Raw genomic sequence first — 24,521 nt, forward strand, 5'->3', positions numbered from 1 at the left:
CCTCATCCATATGTAAGGATACTAGTGTGAGTGGGTTTTTATTTGTAGCTAATTGATGTTCCTGGTGGCTAGTTTTCTGTAGTGTTTGTTACAGTTCTGACACAGTATTTTGTAAATGGCATTAGTTTTGCTTGTTGTCTGTATTGGGTCTTTCAGGTTCATTTGATGTAGGGAAGCGTGGCTAGGGTGTGTTCCGGATGTGTTTTGTCTGCTTGTTTGGGGTTTGTTGCTGAGAAATCGGCGGACTGTGCTCATTGGGGTACCCAGTCTTTTTGAATAGGTGATTTTCCTCTGCTCTTCACAGTTCCTCTGGGCTGCAGTGTGTGGTGGCTTGTGATATAATGTTCTGATGCAGCTTTGTTTGTGGGTGTTGGGACGATTGCTTCTGTAGTTCAGTATTTGGTCCGTATGTATTGTTTTCCTGTAGAAACAAACCCAAACAAGCAGACAAAACACGTCCAGAAAACCTAGCCGCTCTCCCTTATATCAAAGACATCTCGGAAATGACTGCCAGACTACTCAGACCCCTTGGCACCATGGTAGCCCACAAACCCACCAACACACTAAAACAGCAGCTAATGAACTTGAAAGACCCCATACAGACAACAAGCAAAACTAATGTCATTTACAAAATACCTTGCAAGAACTGTAACAAACACTACATTGGACAAACAGGCAGAAAACTAGCCACCAGGATACGTGAACATCAATTAGCCACAAAAGAAAAAGACCCACCCTTGCTAGTACCCTTACATACAGATGAGGAAGGACACCCTCGACTGGGACAATACATCCATCCTCAGTCAAGCCAAACAGAGACTCAAACGACTATTCCTAAAAGCATGGCATTCCAACCAGAACTCTATCAAAAAACACATTGACTTGGATCTCATTAACCACTCCCTGAGAAAAAGAAAATAAAATGATCTCACCAGATGAAATGACATCACCAACCCAAGGAAACCCAAACAGATAAATAGAAAGTGGGCTACACCACCAGTGCTTCATCTGGAGGCTCATTGAAGATGTTACCCAATATGATGACGAAATGTCTGAAAATGAATCTTCCAGCTCAGCAAGCAAACCTACCACCAGAACCTCAACTTGAGCTACAAATCTTCTCAAAAGTCGCTAATTGTATTGTAATTGATGTAGATAACAGGGAACAATGTATTACCATATTGAAGAATATTGGAACAGGTGTCGGCCATTTAGCCTTTGTTCCTGTTCCACCATTAAATGGGATTATGGCTGCTCTGTGGCCTAACTCCATATAGCTGCTTTTGGCCTATATCCTTTAATATCTTTGCTTAACAAGACTTTATTAATCTCAGACTTAAAACTAAAAAGTTTTAAGATGATAACCAATCCCCTGAAGAGATAAATATTGATCTGTGGAATTTTTAACCGGTATTTAGTCTCTCTGAACTCAACTGATATATTGGCAAAGGATTTCAGTTCTGATTCATAACATTGATTCCACTAAAGGTTTTTGGATGTTGCTTGCTGCCTCTAGTATATGATAGTTGGCCAGTAAGTCATTAACGGTACCATGGCAGTGGAAACTGGAAATCCCAAACCATATCTAGGCTGAAATCAGTGCTGCGATGGTTTAACAAAGTTCTAACCAGGTATTTCTGGATATTTCAGTGAAAAGCTGCAGCCCAAATTGAAGCGTTTCTAACATTCTTATTCATGTTGCTTGTTCCCTTTAAAAATAACCAACAAAAGTGTGATAGGATTGTTGTCTTATGAAGGACATGTCTTAAATTGAAAACTGATGAAAGTAAGTCTAGGTTGCTCCATTGGGTGACAGGAGAATAGGCCCGGGAATGGATTATTCTTCTATCCCTTAAATGAGAACGACAGACGGAACTTTTCTCCAAACAAGATGAAACTGTGGCAAAAAGAAACTAAGACCTACCTTTTGCCTTTTATAAATATTGTTGAGTGGAGCTACTTCACAGTCTTTGTGAGCTCCAAATACTTTACACATGGAGCATGTCGGCACTTCACATGTCAGGCAGTAAATGTTGATGCGTTCATCATCGTGTTCCTCACACATGGGTTGCTCCCTCTTCTTTTCTGGTCTGCAAACAACACAGATTGAATTTCAGTTCTTGGATGTTTTATGCTAAATACAACACGAATGTGACTGTTCAGTCCCTGTCCCAAAGACTGTATATGCATCCTTAGGTAATAGAAAATAGGAGCAGGAGTAGGCCATTCAGCCCTTCGAGTCTGCACCATCATTCAATATGATCATGGCTGATCATGCAATCTCAGTGTCCCATTCCCTCTCTCTCTCTCCAACCCCCTTGATCCTATTAGCTGCAAGGGCCATGTCAAGCTCCCTCCTGAATCTATGTAATGGACTGGCCCCAACAGCTTCCTGTGGGAGAGAATTCCACAGGTTCACAACTCTCTGAGGGAAGAAATTCTTCCTCATCTCAGTCCTGTATGCCTTACCCCTTATTCTTAGACTGTGATCCCGAGTTTTGGACTTCCCCAACATCGGGAAACATTCAGAACCTGTTGAATCCCATCAGGATTTTATATGTTTCCATGAGATTCTCCCTCTCATTCTTCTAAATTCCAGTGAGTACAAGCCCAGTCGATCCAGTCTTTCCTCATATATCAATCCTGCCATCCCGGGAATCAGTCTGGTGACCCTTCACTGGACTTGCTTAATAACAAGAATGTCCTTCTTCAGACTAGGAGACCCAAACTGCACAGAATCCTCATAATGCAATCAATAAATCTCAATGACCACAAACAATTGCAGAGATACAATTACATTGGACATATATTTACAAGGGAAAGCCATAAGGAAAAATCAGCTGCACGAACTTGTGCTCTTTGTTTCCTCTTGGAAGTTTCCTCTTTGGTCTACTGTGTCTCAGTGTAATCCTGTCACCAGCAGCTGAGGTAGTGCCCGTCTGTTCAGTGTCACACTCCAATGCCTTTGATGCCTGTGGTAGGTGCTGGATAATCATCTCGAGAGCTCCAGCTCACTGTCTCCTGCACTGGCTCCGTGATTCCCCTCTCTCACCTACTGGAGCTTGACAGGTCTACAGTGGAAGGGAAAAGGAGCCATCGCTACCCTGTGGGGTGGGGGGAAGGGGTGCTGAAAGGACAGTTAGCACATACTCTTCCTCAGGCTGTGCCAATGCATTGTGCTGTCTTCCTGCGCCAGGTCGAGCTCTGCAAGGGTTCGAGATGCCTCAAATCCTCTTGACTAACCACTGGAACCTATGGCTGGGGAGCAAGAAAATGCAGATTGCTGTATCTGGCTATACATGGAGGAGGTCCTGTGTTTGGTTTTGTTCCGTACGGCAGACCTCATATTGGGGGAAGACTCCTCCATAGCCCATGGAAAGCTGCGCATGTAGCCCACAGCATGCTCCCCACATTTCCCCATTGCCTCTGCAGAATGTCCAGCAGGTTTCCCATCACAATGACCAGTAGCATGGGGTTTAGCAAAGGCCTGATCGCCAGCACTCCTCCCATCAACTATCACACCATCCCCCAGCTGTGAGGGTGGAAGCGAGCATCATTTTAAAGTGAAAAGCAGGAGGTTTAGGGGGGAACCGTTTTCACCAGAGGGGGTTGGAGCTCTGGAGTACAGCCTTGGAAGGTAGCGAAGACGGGAAACTTCACACAAACGTTAAAAAGTACCTGGATGAGCACTTGAAATTAATCTTGGAACAGGGGAGCTCACTAGATCAATGCCCACTATAACGTATAACTTTATTTCCAAAGTTACCACTTCAGGGAACTATGCACCTGCACTCCAAGATCCCTCGGTATATGAATGATCCTTAGGGTCCTACCATTTGACCTCCCTTATCCCAGAGTATTGCTCTCTTGCCTTCAGTACTATAACACTCTTTATTTACATTTATACATTCGAGTCAGAGAGGTCTATGACCCTTCATCCCATTGAGTCCACACCGTTCAAAAATAATCATCGAACTATTTGAACCCATTTTCCAGCACTTGCTCTTTAGCCTGTATGTCTTGCCATCTCAACACTGAACAATTCTTAAATGTTACCAAAGTTCTACCATTACAGGCAGTGAATTCTGGATTCCCACTGCATTCTGGGTGAAAAGGATTTTCCTCACATCTCCTCTCAACCTTCCGCCCTTTACCGTCGATCTCTGCCATTGCTCCCTCCAACATGGCGAGTGTTTTCTTCCTGTCCATTCTGTCACAGTACTGCTCATAATTTGAACATGTCACTCATGTTCTCTCTCAAACCCCTCTGCTCATGTTGATAGATCATAGGTCCCTGGAACGTTTGTACGAAAACAGCCCCAGTCAGTCCAACCTCTCTTCACAACATTGCGGGTGACTGAATAGAGCTCCCTAGTGTCATGTCAAAGACCTCTCTCCTCTTGTGTTTTGTTTCTCATCGCTCCCTATTCCAATCACTTCCACTCGCTTCAAGGATGGCAGCAGAGCAGGACACTTCAGCCAGAGCCCGTCCGCTCCATCCATTTCTTTTTTCTGATTTTTTTTCCCTCTTTTGTGTTTCTTTTCTTCTTTCTTCTCGGCCTTGGATTCCCAGCACTGCCTGGCAATCTTGCATCTTGGCTTGGAAATCTCTTGACTGCCCAGTGCGGTGATCTCCTGGTGCAGTGTGGTAGTCACCTGGCCTGGTGTGGTGGTGTCCTGGCCCAGTGTGGTGGTCTCCTGGCCCAGTGCAGTGGTGTCCTGGCCCAGTGTGGTGGTCACCTGGCCCAGTGCGGTGGTGTCCTGGCCCAGTGCGGTGGTGTCCTGGCCCAGTGTGGTGGTCACCTGGCCCAGTGCAGTGGTGTCCTGGCCCAGTGCGGTGGTGTCCTGGCCCAGTGCGGTGGTGTCCTGGCCCAGTGTGGTGGTCACCTGGCCCAGTGCGGTGGTGTCCTGGCCCAGTGCGGTGGTGTCCTGGCCCAGTGTGGTGGTCACCTGGCCCGGTGCAGTGGTGTCCTGGCCCAGTGTGGTGGTCTCCTGGCCCAGTGCAGTGGTCTCCTGGCCCAGTGCGGTGGTGTCCTGGCCCAGTGCGGTGGTCTCCTGGCCCAGTGCAGTGGTCTCCTGGCCCAGTGTGGTGGTCTCCTGGCCCAGTGTGGTAGTCTCCTGGCCCAGTGCGGTGGTCTCCTGGCCCAGTGTGGTGGTCTCCTGGCCCAGTGCGGTGGTCTCCTGGCCCAGTGCAGTGGTGTCCTGGCCCAGTGCGGTGGTCTCCTGGCCCAGTGTGGTGGTCACCTGGCCTGGTGCAGTGGTGTCCTGGCCCAGTGTGGTGGTCTCCTGGCCCAGTGCAGTGGTGTCCTGGCCCAGTGCGGTGGTGTCCTGGCCCAGTGCGGTGGTCTCCTGGCCCAGTGCAGTGGTCTCCTGGCCCAGTGTGGTGGTCTCCTGGCCCAATGTGGTGGTCTCCTGGCCCAGTGCGGTGGTCTCCTGGCCCAGTGCAGTGGTCTCCTGGCCCAGTGTGGTGGTGTCCTGGCCCAGTGCGGTGGTGTCCTGGCCCAGTGCGGTGGTGTCCTGGCCCAGTGCGGTGGTGTCCTGGCCCAGTGCGGTGGTGTCCTGGCCCAGTGCGGTGGTGTCCTGGCCCAGTGCAGTGGTCTCCTGGCCCAGTGCGGTGGTCACCTGGCCCAGTGCAGTGGTCTCCTGGCCCAGTGTGGTGGTCTCCTGGCCCAGTGCAGTGGTCTCCTGGCCCAGTGTGGTGGTCTCCTGGCCCAGTGCGGTGGTGTCCTGGCCCAGTGCGGTGGTGTCCTGGCCCAGTGCAGTGGTGTCCTGGCCCAGTGCGGTGGTCTCCTGGCCCAGTGCAGTGGTGTCCTGGCCCAGTGCAGTGGTGTCCTGGCCCAGTGCAGTGGTCTCCTGGCCCAGTGCGGTGGTCTCCTGGCCCAGTGCAGTGGTCTTCTGGCCCAGTGCAGTGGTGTCCTGGCCCAGTGCAGTGGTCTCCTGGCCAGGTGAGGTGGTGTCCTGGCCCAGTGCGGTGGTCTCCTGGCCAGGTGAGGTGGTCTCCTGGCCCAGTGCGGTGGTGTCCTGGCCAGGTGAGGTGGTCTCCTGGCCCGGTGCAGTGGTTTCCTGGGCCGGTGTGGTGGTCTCCTGGCCCAGTGCAGTGGTCTCCTGACCCAGTGCAGTGGTCTCCTGGCCCAGTGCGGTGGTGTCCTGGCCCAGTGCGGTGGTGTCCTGGCCCAGTGCGGTGGTGTCCTGGCCCAGTGCGGTGGTGTCCTGGCCCAGTGCGGTGGTGTCCTGGCCCAGTGTGGTGGTGTCCTGGCCCAGTGCAGTGGTGTCCTGGCCCAGTGCGGTGGTGTCCTGGCCCAGTGCGGTGGTGTCCTGGCCCAGTGTGGTGGTCACCTGGCCCAGTGCAGTGGTCTCCTGGCCCAGTGCGGTGGTGTCCTGGCCCAGTGCGGTGGTCTCCTGGCCCAGTGCAGTGGTCTCCTGGCCCAGTGTGGTGGTCTCCTGGCCCAGTGTGGTAGTCTCCTGGCCCAGTGCGGTGGTCTCCTGGCCCAGTGTGGTGGTGTCCTGGCCCAGTGCGGTGGTCTCCTGGCCCAGTGCAGTGGTGTCCTGGCCCAGTGCGGTGGTCTCCTGGCCCAGTGTGGTGGTCACCTGGCCCGGTGCAGTGGTGTCCTGGCCCAGTGTGGTGGTCTCCTGGCCCAGTGCAGTGGTCTCCTGGCCCAGTGCGGTGGTGTCCTGGCCCAGTGCGGTGGTCTCCTGGCCCAGTGCAGTGGTCTCCTGGCCCAGTGTGGTGGTCTCCTGGCCCAATGTGGTGGTCTCCTGGCCCAGTGCAGTGGTCTCCTGGCCCAGTGCAGTGGTCTCCTGGCCCAGTGTGGTGGTGTCCTGGCCCAGTGCGGTGGTGTCCTGGCCCAGTGCGGTGGTCTCCTGGCCCAGTGCGGTGGTGTCCTGGCCCAGTGCGGTGGTGTCCTGGCCCAGTGCGGTGGTGTCCTGGCCCAGTGCAGTGGTCTCCTGGCCCAGTGCGGTGGTCTCCTGGCCCAGTGCAGTGGTCTCCTGGCCCAGTGTGGTGGTCTCCTGGCCCAGTGCAGTGGTCTCCTGGCCCAGTGTGGTGGTCTCCTGGCCCAGTGCGGTGGTGTCCTGGCCCAGTGCGGTGGTGTCCTGGCCCAGTGCGGTGGTGTCCTGGCCCAGTGCAGTGGTCTCCTGGCCCAGTGCGGTGGTCTCCTGGCCCAGTGCAGTGGTGTCCTGGCCCAGTGCAGTGGTGTCCTGGCCCAGTGCAGTGGTCTCCTGGCCCAGTGCGGTGGTCTCCTGGCCCAGTGCAGTGGTCTTCTGGCCCAGTGCAGTGGTGTCCTGGCCCAGTGCGGTGGTCTCCTGGCCAGGTGAGGTGGTGTCCTGGCCCAGTGCGGTGGTCTCCTGGCCAGGTGAGGTGGTCTCCTGGCCCAGTGCGGTGGTGTCCTGGCCAGGTGAGGTGGTCTCCTGGCCCGGTGCAGTGGTTTCCTGGGCCGGTGTGGTGGTCTCCTGGCCCAGTGCAGTGGTCTCCTGACCCAGTGCAGTGGTCTCCTGACCCAGTGCAGTGGTCTCCTGGCCCAGTGCGGTGGTGTCCTGGCCCAGTGCGGTGGTGTCCTGGCCCAGTGCGGTGGTCTCCTGGCCCAGTGCGGTGGTGTCCTGGCCCAGTGCGGTGGTGTCCTGGCCCAGTGTGGTGGTGTCCTGGCCCAGTGCGGTGGTGTCCTGGCCCAGTGTGGTGGTCACCTGGCCCAGTGCGGTGGTGTCCTGGCCCAGTGCGGTGGTGTCCTGGCCCAGTGTGGTGGTCACCTGGCCCGGTGCAGTGGTGTCCTGGCCCAGTGTGGTGGTCTCCTGGCCCAGTGCAGTGGTCTCCTGGCCCAGTGCGGTGGTGTCCTGGCCCAGTGCGGTGGTCTCCTGGCCCAGTGCAGTGGTCTCCTGGCCCAGTGTGGTGGTCTCCTGGCCCAGTGCGGTGGTCTCCTGGCCCAGTGTGGTGGTGTCCTGGCCCAGTGCGGTGGTCTCCTGGCCCAGTGCAGTGGTGTCCTGGCCCAGTGCGGTGGTCTCCTGGCCCAGTGTGGTGGTCACCTGGCCCGGTGCAGTGGTGTCCTGGCCCAGTGTGGTGGTCTCCTGGCCCAGTGCAGTGGTCTCCTGGCCCAGTGCGGTGGTGTCCTGGCCCAGTGCGGTGGTCTCCTGGCCCAGTGCAGTGGTCTCCTGGCCCAGTGTGGTGGTCTCCTGGCCCAATGTGGTGGTCTCCTGGCCCAGTGCGGTGGTCTCCTGGCCCAGTGCAGTGGTCTCCTGGCCCAGTGTGGTGGTGTCCTGGCCCAGTGCGGTGGTCTCCTGGCCCAGTGTGGTGGTCTCCTGGCCCAGTGCGGTGGTGTCCTGGCCCAGTGCGGTGGTGTCCTGGCCCAGTGCGGTGGTGTCCTGGCCCAGTGCAGTGGTGTCCTGGCCCAGTGCGGTGGTCTCCTGGCCCAGTGCAGTGGTGTCCTGGCCCAGTGCAGTGGTGTCCTGGCCCAGTGCAGTGGTCTCCTGGCCCAGTGCGGTGGTCTCCTGGCCCAGTGCAGTGGTCTTCTGGCCCAGTGCAGTGGTGTCCTGGCCCAGTGCGGTGGTCTCCTGGCCAGATGAGGTGGTGTCCTGGCCCAGTGCGGTGGTCTCCTGGCCAGGTGAGGTGGTCTCCTGGCCCAGTGCGGTGGTGTCCTGGCCAGGTGAGGTGGTCTCCTGGCCCGGTGCAGTGGTTTCCTGGGCCGGTGTGGTGGTCTCCTGGCCCAGTGCAGTGGTCTCCTGACCCAGTGCAGTGGTCTCCTGACCCAGTGCAGTGGTCTCCTGGCCCAGTGCGGTGGTGTCCTGGCCCAGTGCGGTGGTGTCCTGGCCCAGTGCGGTGGTGTCCTGGCCCAGTGCGGTGGTCTCCTGGCCCAGTGCGGTGGTGTCCTGGCCCAGTGTGGTGGTGTCCTGGCCCAGTGCAGTGGTCTCCTGGCCCAGTGCAGTGGTCTGCTAGCCCAGTGTAGTGGTCTCCTGGCCCATTGTGGTGATCTGGCCCAGCGTGGTGGTCTGCTAGCCCGGTGTGATGGTCTCCTGGTGCAGTGTGGTGGACTTTTGGCAGCTGGTGCTGTCTTTCAGCCTGGCGTGGCCTCAGCATGGACTTCTGGCCTCAAGGTGATCCCGGAGCAGTCTCCAGGCCTTGAGATCCTCAAGGTGAAGCCTGACACAGTATGGAGTCAAGGACTAGCATGGACTGGAGTCGAGGTGCCTGTATGGACTAAGTTAGTAAGGCCTTTGTTCTCAACCTTTTAAATTTCTTTATTTTGTAACTTATTACAAGGTCTGCAAGGCTGGACTGTTTATTTCTTTATTTTCCCACATTTTTTTCGTGAAGAACCTGTACTGAAGAATCTGAACCAAGATAACTTGTATTTATGATGGCACTGTAAGTGACAACTTGTGAGCTTTTCACTCGACTCATGTGAGTACATATAACAATAAAGCTCATTCCATTCAATTCAATTCACATCTTCTGCCCTTTCTGTTGATGTCAGAGTAACTATCAATTACATCACCTTTAACTAATGCTTTTGAACAGATTGCCTTCTAGACAATGCATTACCAGATGAACAACAAGAAACCTCCTCATTGCTGAATCACGTGGTTCATACTTTTGACCCGACACATTTTTTTTAGAATTTTAATTACAATTGAGTGGGAACAGGCAAGAAGACAGAAAGCAGAAGTGACATTCACTTCCTATTAGGACATTGGGAGAGCTGATGGCTTATCATAGAATACCTACAGTGTAGGAGCAGGACATTCAGCCCACTGAGTCCACAGTGACCTTCTGAGGACATCGCACCCAGATCCACCCATCCTCCCTGTAACCCTGCATTTCCCACCTAACCTACACATCCCTGAACACTATGGGCAATTTATGACAGCCAATCCCCCCTAACCTGCACATCTTTGGACTATGGGAGGAAATTGGAGCACCCACAGGAAACCCACACAGACACAGGGAGAACGTGCAACAGAGTCATAGAATCATTGAGATGCACAGCACGGAAACAGACCCTTCGGTTCAACCCGTCCATGCCAACCAGATATCCCAACCCAATCTAGTCCCACCTGCCAGCACCCGGCCCATATCCCTCCAAACCCTTCCTATTCATATACCCATCCAAATGCCTTTTAAACGTTGCAATTGTACCAGCCTTCACCACATCCTCTGGCAGCTCATTCCATACACGTACCACCCTCTGTGTGAAAAGGTTGCCCCTTAGGTCTCTTTTATATCTTTCACCTCTCACCCTAAACTTATGCCCTCTAGTTCTGGACTCCCTGACCCCAGGGAAAAGACTTTGTCTATTTACCCAATCCATGCCCCTCATGATTTTGTAAACCTCTATAAGGTCACCCCTCAGCCTCTAAAGCTCCAGAGATAACAGCCCCAGCCTGTTCAGCCTCTCCCTGTAGCTCAAATCCTCCAACCCTGGCAAAATCCTTGTAAATGTTTTCTGAACCCTTTCAAGTTTCACGGCATCTTTCCGATAGGAAGGAGACCAGAACTGCACGCAATATTCCAACAGTGGCCTAACCAATGTCCTGTACAGCTGCAACATGATCTCCCAACTCCTGTACTCAATACTCTGACTGATAAAGGAAAGCATACCAAATGCCTTCTTCACTATCCTATCTACCTGCGACTCCACTTTCAAGGAGCTATGAACCTGCACTCCAAGGTCTCTTTGTTCAGCAACACTCCCTAGGACCTTACCATTAAGTGTATAAGTCCTGCTAAGATTTGCTTTCCCAAAATGTAGCACCTCGCATTTATCTGTATTAAACTCCATCTGCCACTTCTCAGCCCATTGGCCCATCTGATCAAGATCCTGTTGTAATCTGAGGTAACCTTCTTCGATGTCAACGACACCTCCAATTTTGGTGTCATCTGCAAACTTACTCTCTATATCTCCTATGTTCACATCCAAATCATTTATGTAAATGATGAAAAGTAGAGGACCCAGCACTGATCCTTGTGGCACTCCACTGGTCACAGGCCTCCAGTCTGAAAAACAGCCCTCCACCACCACCCTATGTCTTCTACCTTTGAACCAGTTCTGTATCCAAATGGCTAGTTCTCCTTGTATTCCGTGAGATTTAACCTTGCTCACCAGTCTCCCATGAGGAACCTTGTTGAACGCCTTACTGAAGTCCATATAGATCACATCTACCACCCTGCCCTCATCAATCCTCTTTGTTACTTCTTCAAAAAACTCAATCAAGCTTGTGAGACATGATTTTCCACACACAAAGCCATGTTGACTATCCCTAATCAGTCCTTGCCTTTCCAAATACATGTACATCCTGTCCCTCAGGATTCCCTCCAACAACTTGCCCACCACCGAGGTCAGGCTCACTGGTCTATAGTTCCCTGGCTTGTCCTTACTGCCCTTCTTAAACAGTGGCACCACGTTTGCCAACCTCCAATCTTCCGGCACCTCACCTGTGACTATCAAAGATACAAATATCTCAGAAAGAGGCCCAGCAATCACTTCTTCAGCTTCCCACAGAATTCTAGGGCACACCTGATCAGGTCCTGGGGATTTATCGACTTTTATGCATTTCAAGGCATTCAGCACTTCCTCCTCTGTAATATGGACATTTTTCAAGATATTACCATCTATTTCTCCATATTCAATATCTTCCATATCTTTTTCCACAGTAAACACTGATGAAAAATACTTGTTTAGTACCTTCCCCATCTCCAGCGGCTCCACACATAGGTTGCCTTGCTGATCTTTGAGGTGTCCCTAGTTACTCTTTTGTCCTTAATGTATTTGTAACAACCCTTTGGATTCTCCTTAATTTTATTTTCCAAAGCTATCTCATGTCCCCTTTTGCCCTCCTGATTTCTATCTTTAATATACTCCTACTGCCATTATACACTTCTAAGGATTCACTCGATCTATCCTGTCTATGCCTGACATATGCTTCCTTCTTTTTCTTAACCAAACCCTCAATTTGTTTAGTCATCCAGCATTCTCTATGCCTACCAGTCTTTTCTTTCACCCTGACAAGAATATACATTCTCTGGATTCTCGTTATCTCATTTTTGAAGGTTTCCCATTTTTTAGCCGTCCCTTTACCTGCGAATATCCGCCCCCAGTCAGCTTTCGAAAGTTCTTGGCCTTTCTCCAATTTAGACATTCAACTTTTAGATCTGGTCTATCCTTTTCCATCACTATTTTAAATCTATGCCCAAGGCTGGAATTGAACTTGGGTCCCTGGCGCTATGACACAGCAGTGCGAACCACTGAGACACTGTGTCAGCCACTTTTAATCCAGAGACCCAAATAATGATCCAGAGACCTGGGTTTGAATCCTGCTATGCTGAAAGCCACAAAGATCTGGAATGAAACCATTGATGAATGTCATGGAGAAGCCTATCATGTTCACTAAAGGGAAGGAATGCATTGTCCTGGCCTGACCTAACTGTGACCCTAGACCCCCAGAGTAATGTGGCTGACTCCTAACTGCCCTCTGGGCAATGAGTGCACAGCACCCACATCCTGTGAATGAGTTAAAGAGATGTCTGGCTGGTAACAACATTCTGGCTCCGGGGTCTTTGAAAACCTTCCATTTGGAGACAAGGGTCTGCCTTTTCCTGCTGCTGCCTCTTTTCAGGGGTCAACATCCAGGCTGGGCTGACAGGTGGCAAGTAACATTCACGCCACACTAATACCAGACTATTACCAACACCAATAAGAGACAATCTAACCACTGCCCCTTGACAGTCAGTGGTGTCACCATCATTGAATCCCCCACTATCAACATCCTGGGACTTATCATTGACCAGGAACTCAACTTGATGCACCAGACCAACACAATGACTATAAGAGCAAATCAAAGGGTAGGAATACTGCAGCAAGTAACTCACCTCCTGACTCCCCAAAGCCTATCTACAAGGCACAAGTCAGGAATGTGATGGAATACTCCCCACTTGCCCTGGATAGGTGTAGGTCCAACAACACTCAAGAAGCTTGACATCATCCAGGACAAAGCAGCCCATTGATTGGCACCAGATCCACAAGCACCCACCTCCTCCACCACCAACGCTCTGTAGCAGCAGTGTGTACTATCTACAAGATGCACTGCAGAAGTTCAGCAAAGATCCTCGGACTGTACCTTCCAAATCCAGGACCACTTCCATCTCGAAGGACAAGGGCAGTGGATAAATGGGAATATCATTACCTTCAAGTTCCCCTTTGAGCCACTCACCATCCTGACTTGGAAATATATCACTGTTTCTTCACTGTTGCTGGATCAAAATTCTGGAATTCCTTCCCTAAGGGCATTGTGGATCTACCCACACCTGGTAAAAAGGCTTCTAGAACTGGAACTTGATTAATTTGATAAAAATTCTACTGTGGTCCAGTAAAGAAACATTAATATCCTTTCCTGCTTCAAGTCCATCAGTCCCAGAGGCTTATCGAAATGAAACCCATGCTGAGCAATTTGTTTCCTTTGCACAACAGCAGCTATCAGCCTTGCTGTGGGAATAGAATTGGAGAACAGTAATTTCCAAATAACCCCGTTGCTTATATAGCAGGAAGTAATTTAGTTAAGGATCAGGCAGAAAGTTATTGCAAAAAATTGTTATAACAGAAACTCCAGCAGCTGGTGGCAATAGTGAGTGAGTGCATCTAACAGGGTGTTATGGATCAAACCAAATCCCTTCAAATATATCAAAGAGAGAGCCTAGACCCTAACTTTTATCTTATTTAAAGGCAAGTGTAAGCTGCTGAGATCCTGATGTAATTTGATTGGTCACACGCATAGCTTTAAGTAAAACACACTTTATTTTTACACACAGTTAAATACAAACAAGAGAAAGAGGAATTGGTATAACTCTATTGGAACACTTAACATAATAATAGATTATTTAACTATTAAATAGCTACTGTTCCAAAAAAAAATGCCCCATAAACACACCCTTGGCAAAGGCAAATTCAGTAAAATAGATTGTCTCACATGCAAGGTTTCTCCAGTCAAGAAAAGAACACCACGAGAAAATTCCAGCAGAGGGAGAGTACTCCAACTTTTTGCTGTGGCTGAGAGAGATGTATACCATCTTCCACAGCCAACCTCAAAACCCCAACAACTACTAAGAGCTAAAATAAAACCCTGATTCTGTAGAGCCTGAGTCTACCTGTTCCCGCTGTTTCTATTGTTTTAACTTTTAAAAAAGTCCAGGGCCTCACAAGCTGTTTACTGTATTAGCTTGGTAGGCAACTCAACACCCCATCTCAAAATCTCTCCTCAAAAACAACCAAAACTAAAGAGACCTCTTAAAGCCATAATATCGTCACAGGGGCAACTTGAGCAGTTGTGCCAGCACCTCCAATGTACTAAATGATGAGAGGAGGTCCCAGGAACTGCAGTAGGGGCAATCTCTGACAGAAAGGGTCACTTGAGGAGAGGAGAGGACAGCTCATTGGGAGGAGGATCAGACAGAGAATGGACTTCCTCAAGCAGACGTAAACCACAAGTTTGGTTCCTTCTAATTATTACATATTCTCTTTCAAACCTCCTTTCATGTTTGTAAGTACCTGATGCCAGTTGAATAAAGAATCACTGCTTCATGATATTTGCACTGTTTGTGTGTTCAAATCTCATTGCATTAAGAATCAGTACCACCCAGACAGTAGAAACATTTATTTGAGATGCAAATTCTCAAAAGGTTAGAACAGTGAATTATATATCACCAGCACACTATATACAAGTCCTCCGAAAATATTGTGAGATTTTACCTCATTCTATCAAACAGCTCACTGCTCAGCCATTCCAGCTAAAGGGTGTCTTCGCACCCTGCTAATGCTAAGTCAACCTTATATTATCTCCAGAGGTTATATTATCTCCAGAGGTTATATTATCTCCAGAGGTTATATTATCTTCAGTGGGCCTCCAGGTGAAGAACTGTGCATGATTCCTGCTTTCTATTTTGTGGGCGGCATGGTGGCACAGTGGTTAGCACTGTTGCCTCACAGTGCCAGAGACCAGGGTTCAATTTCCGCCTCAGGCGACTGACTGTGTGGAGTTTGCACATTCTCCCCGTGTCTGCGTGGGTTTGCTCCGGTTTCTTCCCACAACCCAAAAATGTGCAGGTTAGGTGAATTGGCCATGCTAAATTGCCTGTAGGGGAATGGGTCTGGGTGGGTTGCGCTTCGGTGGCTCAGTGTGGACTTGTTGGGCCAAAGGGCCTGTTTCCACACTGTAAGTAATCTAAGGTTTCAAACTTATATTTACTAAAGCTTGAAAATATACCATAACTAGTTTAAGATTTCATTGTTTGCACTCAAAAACATGCTGCAGGTATTGTGGTAAGAGCATCCAACTGCAGTTAGTGCATTTTAATCACAAGTACAGCAGGGTACTCTGAATATTTCTGCATCTTGGCAGCTAAGGAACCTGGCTATGAATGAGTGAGAAGCCATTGTTATTTTGAAGATTTAATAGACTGACTTCAACAAATTATTTTTCGAGAGACTAGTAATTCAGAAGCAATGAGGTTCAAAAATGGAAATGCAAGAGAGCTTAAACAGTATGACAGATGCCCAAATTAACACCTTGTCTGGTTTACTTCAGTACGTCATACACATGTACGTGCTGACGGGAGATGCTAACAGCAACATGTAAAAATAGATCCTTAATAAAACTGGAAGCAAACTGATTATTTTTAGTAAATTTGTCACACATTAAAATGTCAGTAGCATAAACTGAGCTCATTCCAACCTGTAGCAAACGTTTCTGAGGTAAGTTGGTCTTAAATAAACTGTCCCTAATTCATGCTCTGATACCATTACAACAGAGAACTCATTCTGGCTGGGCTGCACTTGGTTGGTGGGAGTGAGAAGCGAAACACGTTGCTGTTTCCACTGTTCTTCAAGCAGTGCAGCGCAACAACTTTAAACACATGGACCATCTACATGGAGTTATCTCCTACAAAATGATATTCAAATTTATGAAAAAGACTTTTATTTACCCCATAACATTGTGGTCTGAATCTACATAACTCTACAGTACAAAATAATTTGTTGAGAAATGTTGGAGTGTACACTTGCACCTTTATTGCAACATAATATTAATAATAAATAAAGATCTGTGCTTAGAATCCCTACAATGCGAAGCAAGCCCATCATTTCCACACTGGCTCTCCAAAGAACATCCCACCCAGATCATGCCCCCTGCTCTATCCCTATAACCTTGCATTTCCCATGGCCAATCCACCTAACCTGCACACCTTTGGAGTGTGGGTCGATTCTGGAGCACCTCGAAGAAACTCATGCAGACATGGGGAGAATGTACAAACGCCACACAGACAATTGTCCAAGAGTGGAATTGAACCTGGGTCCCTGGCACTGAGAGGCAGTGCTCAAAACATCGACTCTCTTGCGCCTCAGATGCTGCCTGACCTGCTGTGTTTTTCCAGCGCCACACTTTTCGACTCTGATCTCCAGCATCTGCAGTCCTCACTTTCTCCTACTCAACCAGGGCAGTAAAAACTAAAACAGTGCTGCAAACAGAGTCAAACTCCTGACAAAACAAATAGCTTCACACTTTCTGGTAACACAGCATCTCGACAAACTGAGTGGGTCAACGCAAAGTTCAACTATTGAGGAATCAAAGATTGTGATGTGAAACCAGGACGTTCGGCCAAATGTGTTTTCTTTCCCCAGTGGGAAAAGCTTGCTGGTTGAGAGAACTCCAATTCAGTGGTGTGTGGGACAGAGCAGATGTCCTGAATAAAGATACTGACTGATCCGAAGGTAAACCAGTGGTCAGAGTTTCAGCAGCCTATTCACCTTCACTCAGGGTACAGAAAACTGCTAGCAATGGGCAAACTGGACACAAAGCAAGGACAGCATCACCCCAACCAGGTCGCTGGGTTCTGGTGGTGCCAGAGTGGTGTACAATTGAGGCTGATGAGGGCGGGTTGCCATGGAGCAATATTGCTACAGGAGACCCCCTTGTGTGGCAAAGAACGTGTGAAAAGCTGGTGGGAAAACATACGTGGCAGCTGGAAGAGGTCCTTAAGAGGCTACTTCAGCTCTGTTGGGCCTGGGTAAAATAGAATGATGTCAGGAACACAACAGGAACTCCACACTCACTGTTCCTTAAGGGCTCAGCATTGCCTGAGGTGCTAGTAAAATTCAGTCCATTGTTTGAAGAGAAAGCCTGATGCCCACTGTGGACACTTTATGAACAGAACAGAGCAAATGGAGGATTAAAATGAGGAGGAGGCTTCAAAGGGACTCAACTCATAACTGTTACAGTGTCCCTCCATCGCAATGAACAAACAGAAGGTGCTTGTAACTCACCAGAGGGGCTGTGTCTGATTGTTAACACTCCACCAACTTTAATGCCAGTGCAATCTGCGCAGTGATAATACTATTGCTCAGTTGGTAACATTCTTGCCACTGAGTCAGAACTTTATGACTTTATGCTCACATTGGAGTCATGAACATAAAAGGCTGACATTCAGTGGAGGGAAGAACATGGGAGTTTTTTTTATTTGTCTAACATCAGTGGCTTGAGCAGCATTAATTGCCCAGACAGCAGTTAAGAGTCAACTGCATTGCTGTGGGTCTGAAGTCACACATATGTCAGATGGGTAGATTTCCTTCCCTAAAGGACATTAGTGAATCAGATGGGTTTTTATGACAATGGTTTCACAATCATTAACAGGGTACTCATTCCAGATATTTTTGTTGGATTCAAAGTCCACCATGGAAGGACGTGAACTCAGATCTCCAGAACATGACCTGGGTCTTCCAGGAGTAATAACCCAGTGAGAATACTACTGGGGCATTACCTCCCATTTCCTGGCATCCTGCCCAATATTTAATCCTGAATTAATATCAAAACCAGAATATCCTGTCATTACCACATTGCTGTTCATAGGAACTAACGCGGCACTTTTAAAATTGATTGGCTGGCAAATGACTAAAAAGCTCAATGACAAGGTACATGTGGTACGAGGTCCTTCTACCTGCATCTCCAAATAACCCTGATGGATGTGCATATCCGACCTGTGCTGGTACTGTACTGCTATGTATAGAAACCCTCTGTTCCATGAAACGTGTTTTAATGGCCACCACTTCTAACATGAAAACAAGTTACATCGGAGGTCACATGATTATGGTAAGCCTTGAGTGTACAATGTACAAATGCATTTCTCCAAACAATATCCTCTTGCTAAAAAAAAATGCGTATAGTGACATTTGCAGTTAGATGTTACTCTATATCCATGACCAACAAAGAGAATGAGCATGGGCTAAATACTGGGAGAGCTAAGGAACAGAATCAAGTCCCAGAACTCAACCAGAGAAAAATAAGGTTGGTGTAAAGTTAACTGGGAGTGGATTCAAGTCCAGACACCCGACAAAGCATACCTCAGAATGTCACCCAACAGCCTTCTAGAGGTCAAAATGGGAAAAACCAGAACCCAGGATATGGGTTATAGAACTGAACTGTGAAAAGTTAAGACTTTTGTTTATTCATTCACTGGATGAGGGCATCACTAGCCAGGCCAGCATTTATTGCCCATCCTGAATAAAAGTCAATCACATCGCTGTGGGTCTGGAGTCACATGTAGGGCAGACCAGGTAAGGATGGCAGTTCCCTTTGCTAAAGGGCATTAGTGACCCAGATGCATTTTGTCCTGACAATTGAGTCATGGTCATCATTAGACTCTTAATTTCAGACTTTTCCTTGAGTTCAAATTCCATCTGCCATGACAGCATTTGAATCTGGGTTCTCAGAACATTCCTTTGTCTCTGGATTAACAATCCAGCGATAATGCCATGAGGCAAATGTGACACAGCTGAGCAAACAAGTTCCACTGATAGTTCCAAGCTGGTTTTGAGCCCAGGTTAGGACAAAGCATGTGATTGAGAAATGGCTGTGTGGTTTATGCCAAGTTTTGTATTGGACCTTCACATGGACCTTGTAATGGAACAATCACCATTAATAATGGGGAGGACTATCATGCATGTGTGTTCTTCATAGTGAGAAAGTATTACGTTGGTCATAGACACCAAGCATTGATATTCAACTTATTTTATTTACTTTTAACACCTGAAATCTTCCATGGTGTAAAACATGGTCTAAAATGATTGTCATTCTCATGAAACTGACAGTAAACAAGGGTCTGAGTCTAAGTTGAAATTAATATCATTATGAAGAGACAGCACAACTCAGATCTGTATCCTCCAGTTGATTCATAGCTTGTAAAGTTTGTTGTAATTTTATTTTTAAAAAATCAATCACTATTCTACTGTGCCTGTTGATCTAAGTTAGATGATTATCGTTATAGAATTTGTGCTGTATACATCATAGGATAAAGGTTCAGAAGTAGGCCATTTGGCCAACTGAGTTTATTCCACCATTCAATCATGGCTGATATGTTTCTCAACTCCATTCTCCCTCCATCATCCTGTGACCCTTGATCCCTTTACTAATCAAGAACCTAACTATCTCTGTCTTAATTACATTCAGTGATTAAAAATGGAATAGTGTAGGATAGATGGGCTTCAGATTGGTTCCACAGGTCGGTGTGCAACATCGAGGTGCGAAGGGCCTGTACTGTGCTGTAATGTTCTATGTTCTGGAAGTTGCACAGTCAGATAAAAGGTGGTTTGTAAAGCATTCAGCTGGGGAAAACAATGAGCAGACACAGGAACAAATAAATGGACATTTATCAACAACACCTTCTGAGCAGCAGAATAGAGACAAGGAGAAACATGTTTCTGCGAATAAAAACTGAAAGATACTCTCCCTGCCCATCTCTCCTCCAACCACAAAAGTCAGTACCCAGTTAAAACACAACATTGAGAAACCACCTGGATAAAGGTGATAAACCACGGAGGCTGGAAATCTGAAACAGATACAGAAAGTGCTGGAGAAAATCAGCAGGTCTTACAGGATCTGCGGATAGACAGAGAGGGACACACAGACAAAGTTTATGTTTCAACTCTGGTATGACCCTTCTTCAGAAATTTTCGGATGCTGCAGAGTTCCCCCAGCATTCTACGTGCCCATTTGGAAAACAATCGATTACCGAGAAATCAAAAGAAACATAGAGTCATAGAGATGTACAGCCCAGAAACAGACCCTTCAGCACAACTTGTCCATGCCGACCAAATATCCTAAATTAATCTAGTCCTGTTTGTCAGCATTTCGTCCTTGTACTCATGGTAGTGAAAGGAATAGGGAGTAAAACAAAAATATCTGAACAATTGGAAATTAACAGAAATTTCAATTTCTAAAAGTTGACCCTCCCACAATCAGATTGGATATTACAGAATTGCTTCAAAAGTTATGCTATTTTCCAGAAAACTATTGAAGAGATAAATGTTATCATAGACTCATGAATTAATTTGAATGATTAGACCAGAAAACATCTTTAAGCTATAAATAATGTTAATGAACTTGAAGAGTCAAATCAACCACAAAATATTTATTTTATTCTCTCTCCACAGATGCTGTTAGATCAGGTGAGATTCTCCAGCATGCTCTGATTTTATTTGCTTCTATGTTAATGAATGGGATGTGTCATCCAAAAAGCAACATCATTGCAGATTCAATCCAGAGAAATTAGCTCAAGTGAGGGAAAAGATGAAGGTCATGTTGGACAATGATACAACTGTGTTATAGCAGTTGGAATTCAACTGCAATAATGGTGCTGAAAATAGAAAGACTCTGCAATGATTCTTACAAAAGCAGGTTCATATCCTATTCCACGATTGGAGGGTTGCAGTGAGGTGATCGAACAAGCACTGTTTGACACAAAAATTGACTTACTAAAAGAATATTGGCAAGTTCTATTGACTGATTGAGCCAAAGAAATGTCAGACTTTGTAACGCTCAGTTCAGATCAGCCATGATCCTATTGGATGGTAGAACAGGCTTGAGAGGCTGAATGGCCTACTCCTGTTCCTATTTCTTATGGTCCTCTTACAAGGGAGACCAGCCTCCTCCTGGCAAGAAATTCATGTTTACAGTTCAGGGGAACAAGTCACCTAGCAGAAGGTTGTGAAACCTCCAAGCTCTAACTTAATGATGCTGTTCCAAACACTTGCAACAATCCCCATAAATGCCCCTTGGCACAAAAGGTAAAATCAAACACAGGGTCTTACAGGAGAGATCTCAGAGAAAGAGTACCAGCCTGGACCTGCTTCTTTGGGTCCAGCAGCTTTAAAACACTACTGCTTGCTAAACAAACCAAACTAGAGAAGAGCTAAGCTGGGAGAACTGACCACTCCCCTTTCATTTTATAAGTTTTATTTTCAAAATCTTGAAAGCCTGAGGCAGTATCCATAATCAAATTGGCCCTAAAACCTTTCAACTTGGACTTTTCGGAGTCTGTGAAAAAATACCCAAGGACAACATAACCTTGCTAAAGGAGTAGCATCATCACACTCGTGCAGGGAGGAAGATGGATCTTCTCTATTATCCTGATACAGAATTACTGAAATGTCACAGAGCAGAAGGAGGCCATTTGGCCCATCATGACTGCACCAGCTCTTCAAATGGGCACCACGACCTAGTGCTAATTGCTTCCTTTGTCCCCATATCCTTGCACGTTAACTCTCTTCAAATTATCATCTAACGGTCTCTTAACTGTTTCAATTGGGCACTATGTCAGAAAATGAAGAGATTTTGTTCCATAGAGCTATAAACACATCAAAGACACAGATTTCTAAACAGTTTCTGAAAGCAGAGAAAGAAAAAATGAGGTACAATGGTTTTGGAAGATTGGCATTGTTGATGGAATATTGGGTTTCAGTGGTGTAATGGAGGAAAAGGAAACTTGCAGGCTGGAACTTAAACTGTAAATAGTTTTCTACATGGGATGTGTAAGACCCAGGGAGGAACTAAGTATTACTGGGGTACCAAATGTCAATAAATTTTAACAGGGATGGGAATGAGAGATATGCTAGCTGGTAAAAGAACAATAATGCATTACAATAAGTTTAATACATTAAAGATACACCAATTATACACAGTATTTCATCAGTTTTATCCTTTATGGTTGTAACATATCATCTTCAATCGACAGGATCATTTTAATCACTGGATATTATATTGTACGCTACAAGTATTGATTTTCTATCATTTGTCTACTCTTCCTTCCTCCATTGTCTTTTAATTGGGATCTGTGACATTTTGCCAGCTGACCAGATGGTGCACTGAGTAAGAGATTTTGAGGCTGTTCACTGTCTTTTTGTCTCAGACGTATCTACTGATTAGTGGTAAAGGATATACCATTGTAAAGTATCTACAGAAGAGATACTGTTCTTAGATAACAAGAAGGTTTATTGCATTATTGCAATACATATAGTTGGTCAGATATAGCTACAATGACCTGACAGAGTTGGTATAGCTGCTACTTTCAAAAGCTAAAATAGAACACCTTGTTTCCAATGACAGATTGAGTGTCACATCAACAGAATAGGTGGAGCCAATTGTATCATAAACATTAACTCTTTCAGAACCAGTACCTTAGGCAACAAGATCCAGTCCCAATTAGTCTTTGGCTAAGCCATTATTATTCATTTATAAGCCTTGATGGTAAATTTTAACAGGCTTTCTACCATGGAAGACATCACAGCCAAATCTAGTTTGTAATTCCTGAGGTTCCTGTGTCTTCCAGCAGATATCAGGGGTCAGAACTTTCAACTATTTTTCCTTCATTTACACTTAAGTAAACACCACTGTCACGCTTCAGTTGGGATTAGTAATCAGCACACTCCATACATCAGCTCTGACTGGCTCAGATACTTCTTATGTTGGTTTACCAAATTCGGCACAACAGCTTTGCTATGATTATATCAGAAATCTCATATTCTCTAAAGATAAAGCATCTCACTGTCATACTCCATACATTTGGGTTGGCATGGCGATTCAGTGGTTAGCACTGCTGCCTCATTGTACCAGGGATCTGGGTTTGATTCCACCCTCAGGTGACTGTCTGTGTGGAATTTGCACATTCTCCCCATCTGTGCTTGGGTTTGCTCTGGTTCCTCCCACAGTCCAAAGATGTGCAGGTTAGGGTGGATTGGCCAAGCTAAATTGCCCCCTAGTGTCCAGGGATGTGCAGGCTAGGTGGGTTAGACATGGGAAATATACGGTAGGGGTTTGGTCTGGGTGGGATGCTCTTTGGAGGGTCAGTGTGGACTTGATGTGATCGAATAGCCTGCTTCCACACTGTAGGGGTCCTTGAATACAAAAGAAAATGTTGGGAAAGATATGAGTACTATTAACATTTTGGCTTTTTCAATTTTAAAAATATTGTTGCTTGTCAACAATTTCCAATAACTTCATTATACTAAACAAGGGAACATAGAAATAAGAAACATAGAAATAAGGGAACACAGAGACATAATGCCCATTCTATCTTGTAGGAAACAGAACAATATCTACAGACTTTGTCATTAGCTTAAAAATGTGTTGCTGGAAAAGCGCAGCAGGTCAGGCAGCATCAAAGGAACAGGAGAATCGACGTTTTGGGCATAAGCCCTTCTTTAGGAATGAGGAGGGTGTGTCACGCAGGCTAAGATAAAAGATAGGGAGGAGGGACTTGGGGGAAGGGCGTTGGGAATACGATAGGTAGAAGGAGGTTAAGGTGAGGGTGATAGGCCGGAGAGGGGGTGGGGGCAGAGAGGTCGGGAAGAAGATTGTAGGTCGAGAAGGCGGTGCTGAGTCTGAAGGTTGGGACTGAGATAAGGTGGGGGGAGGGGAAATGAGAAAGCTGGAGAAATCTGCATTCATCCCTTGTGGTTGGAGAGTTCCTAGGCAGAAGATGAGGCACTCTTCCTCCAGGCATTGTGTTGCTATGGTCTGGCGATGGAGGAGGCCAAGGACCTGCATGTCCTTGGCAGAGTGGGAGGGGGAGTCAAAGTGTTCAGCCACGGGGCGGTTGGGTTGGTTGGTGCGGGTGTCCCAGAGGTGTTCTCTGAAACATTCCGTTAGTCAGCTGCCTGTCTCCCCGATGTACAGGAGGTCACATTGGGTGCAGCGGATGCAGTAAATGATGTGTGTGGAGGTGCAGGTGAACTTCTGACAGATATGGAAGGATCCCTTGGGGCCTTGAAGGGAAGTGAGGGGCGCAAGTTTTGCATTTCTTGCGGTTGCAGGGGAAGGTGCCGGGAGTGGAGGTTGTGTTGGTGGGGGGTGTGGATCTGACGAGGGAGTCATGGAGGGAGTGGTCTTTCCGGAATGCTGATAGGGGAGGGGAGGGAAATATATCCCTGGTGGTGGGGTCTGTTTGGAGGTGGTGTCATTTCCTTGTCAGATCCACACCCCCCACCAACACAACCTCCACTCCTGGCACCTTCCCCTGCAACCGCAAGAAATGCAAAACTTGCACCCACACCTCCCCCCTCACTTCCCTCCAAGGCCCCAAGGGATCCTTCCATATCCATCAGACGTTCACCTGCACCTCCACACACATCATTTACTGCATCCGCTGCACCCGATGTGGCCTCCTCTATATTGGGGAGACAGGCCGCCTACTTGCGGAACGTTTCAGAGAACACCTCTGG

At 47.6% G+C, this 24,521-nt stretch overlaps 1 protein-coding gene across 6 annotated transcripts in view; it reads right to left on the minus strand.

The window, feature by feature from the left end:
• Positions 1-24,521, minus strand: part of trim55a (tripartite motif containing 55a) — an 85,821-nt gene that overhangs the window by 44,360 nt on the left and 16,940 nt on the right. For all 6 annotated transcript variants that reach the window (XM_072571520.1, XM_072571517.1, XM_072571521.1 and 3 more), the window contains exon 3: positions 1,925-2,090. In XM_072571520.1, the coding sequence (XP_072427621.1) occupies positions 1,925-2,090 (166 nt within the window). The remainder of the gene's footprint in view (positions 1-1,924; positions 2,091-24,521) is intronic.

This window comes from Chiloscyllium punctatum, chromosome 5, assembly GCF_047496795.1.
Source record: "Chiloscyllium punctatum isolate Juve2018m chromosome 5, sChiPun1.3, whole genome shotgun sequence".
In the NCBI taxonomy this organism is placed as follows: domain Eukaryota; kingdom Metazoa; phylum Chordata; class Chondrichthyes; order Orectolobiformes; family Hemiscylliidae; genus Chiloscyllium; species Chiloscyllium punctatum.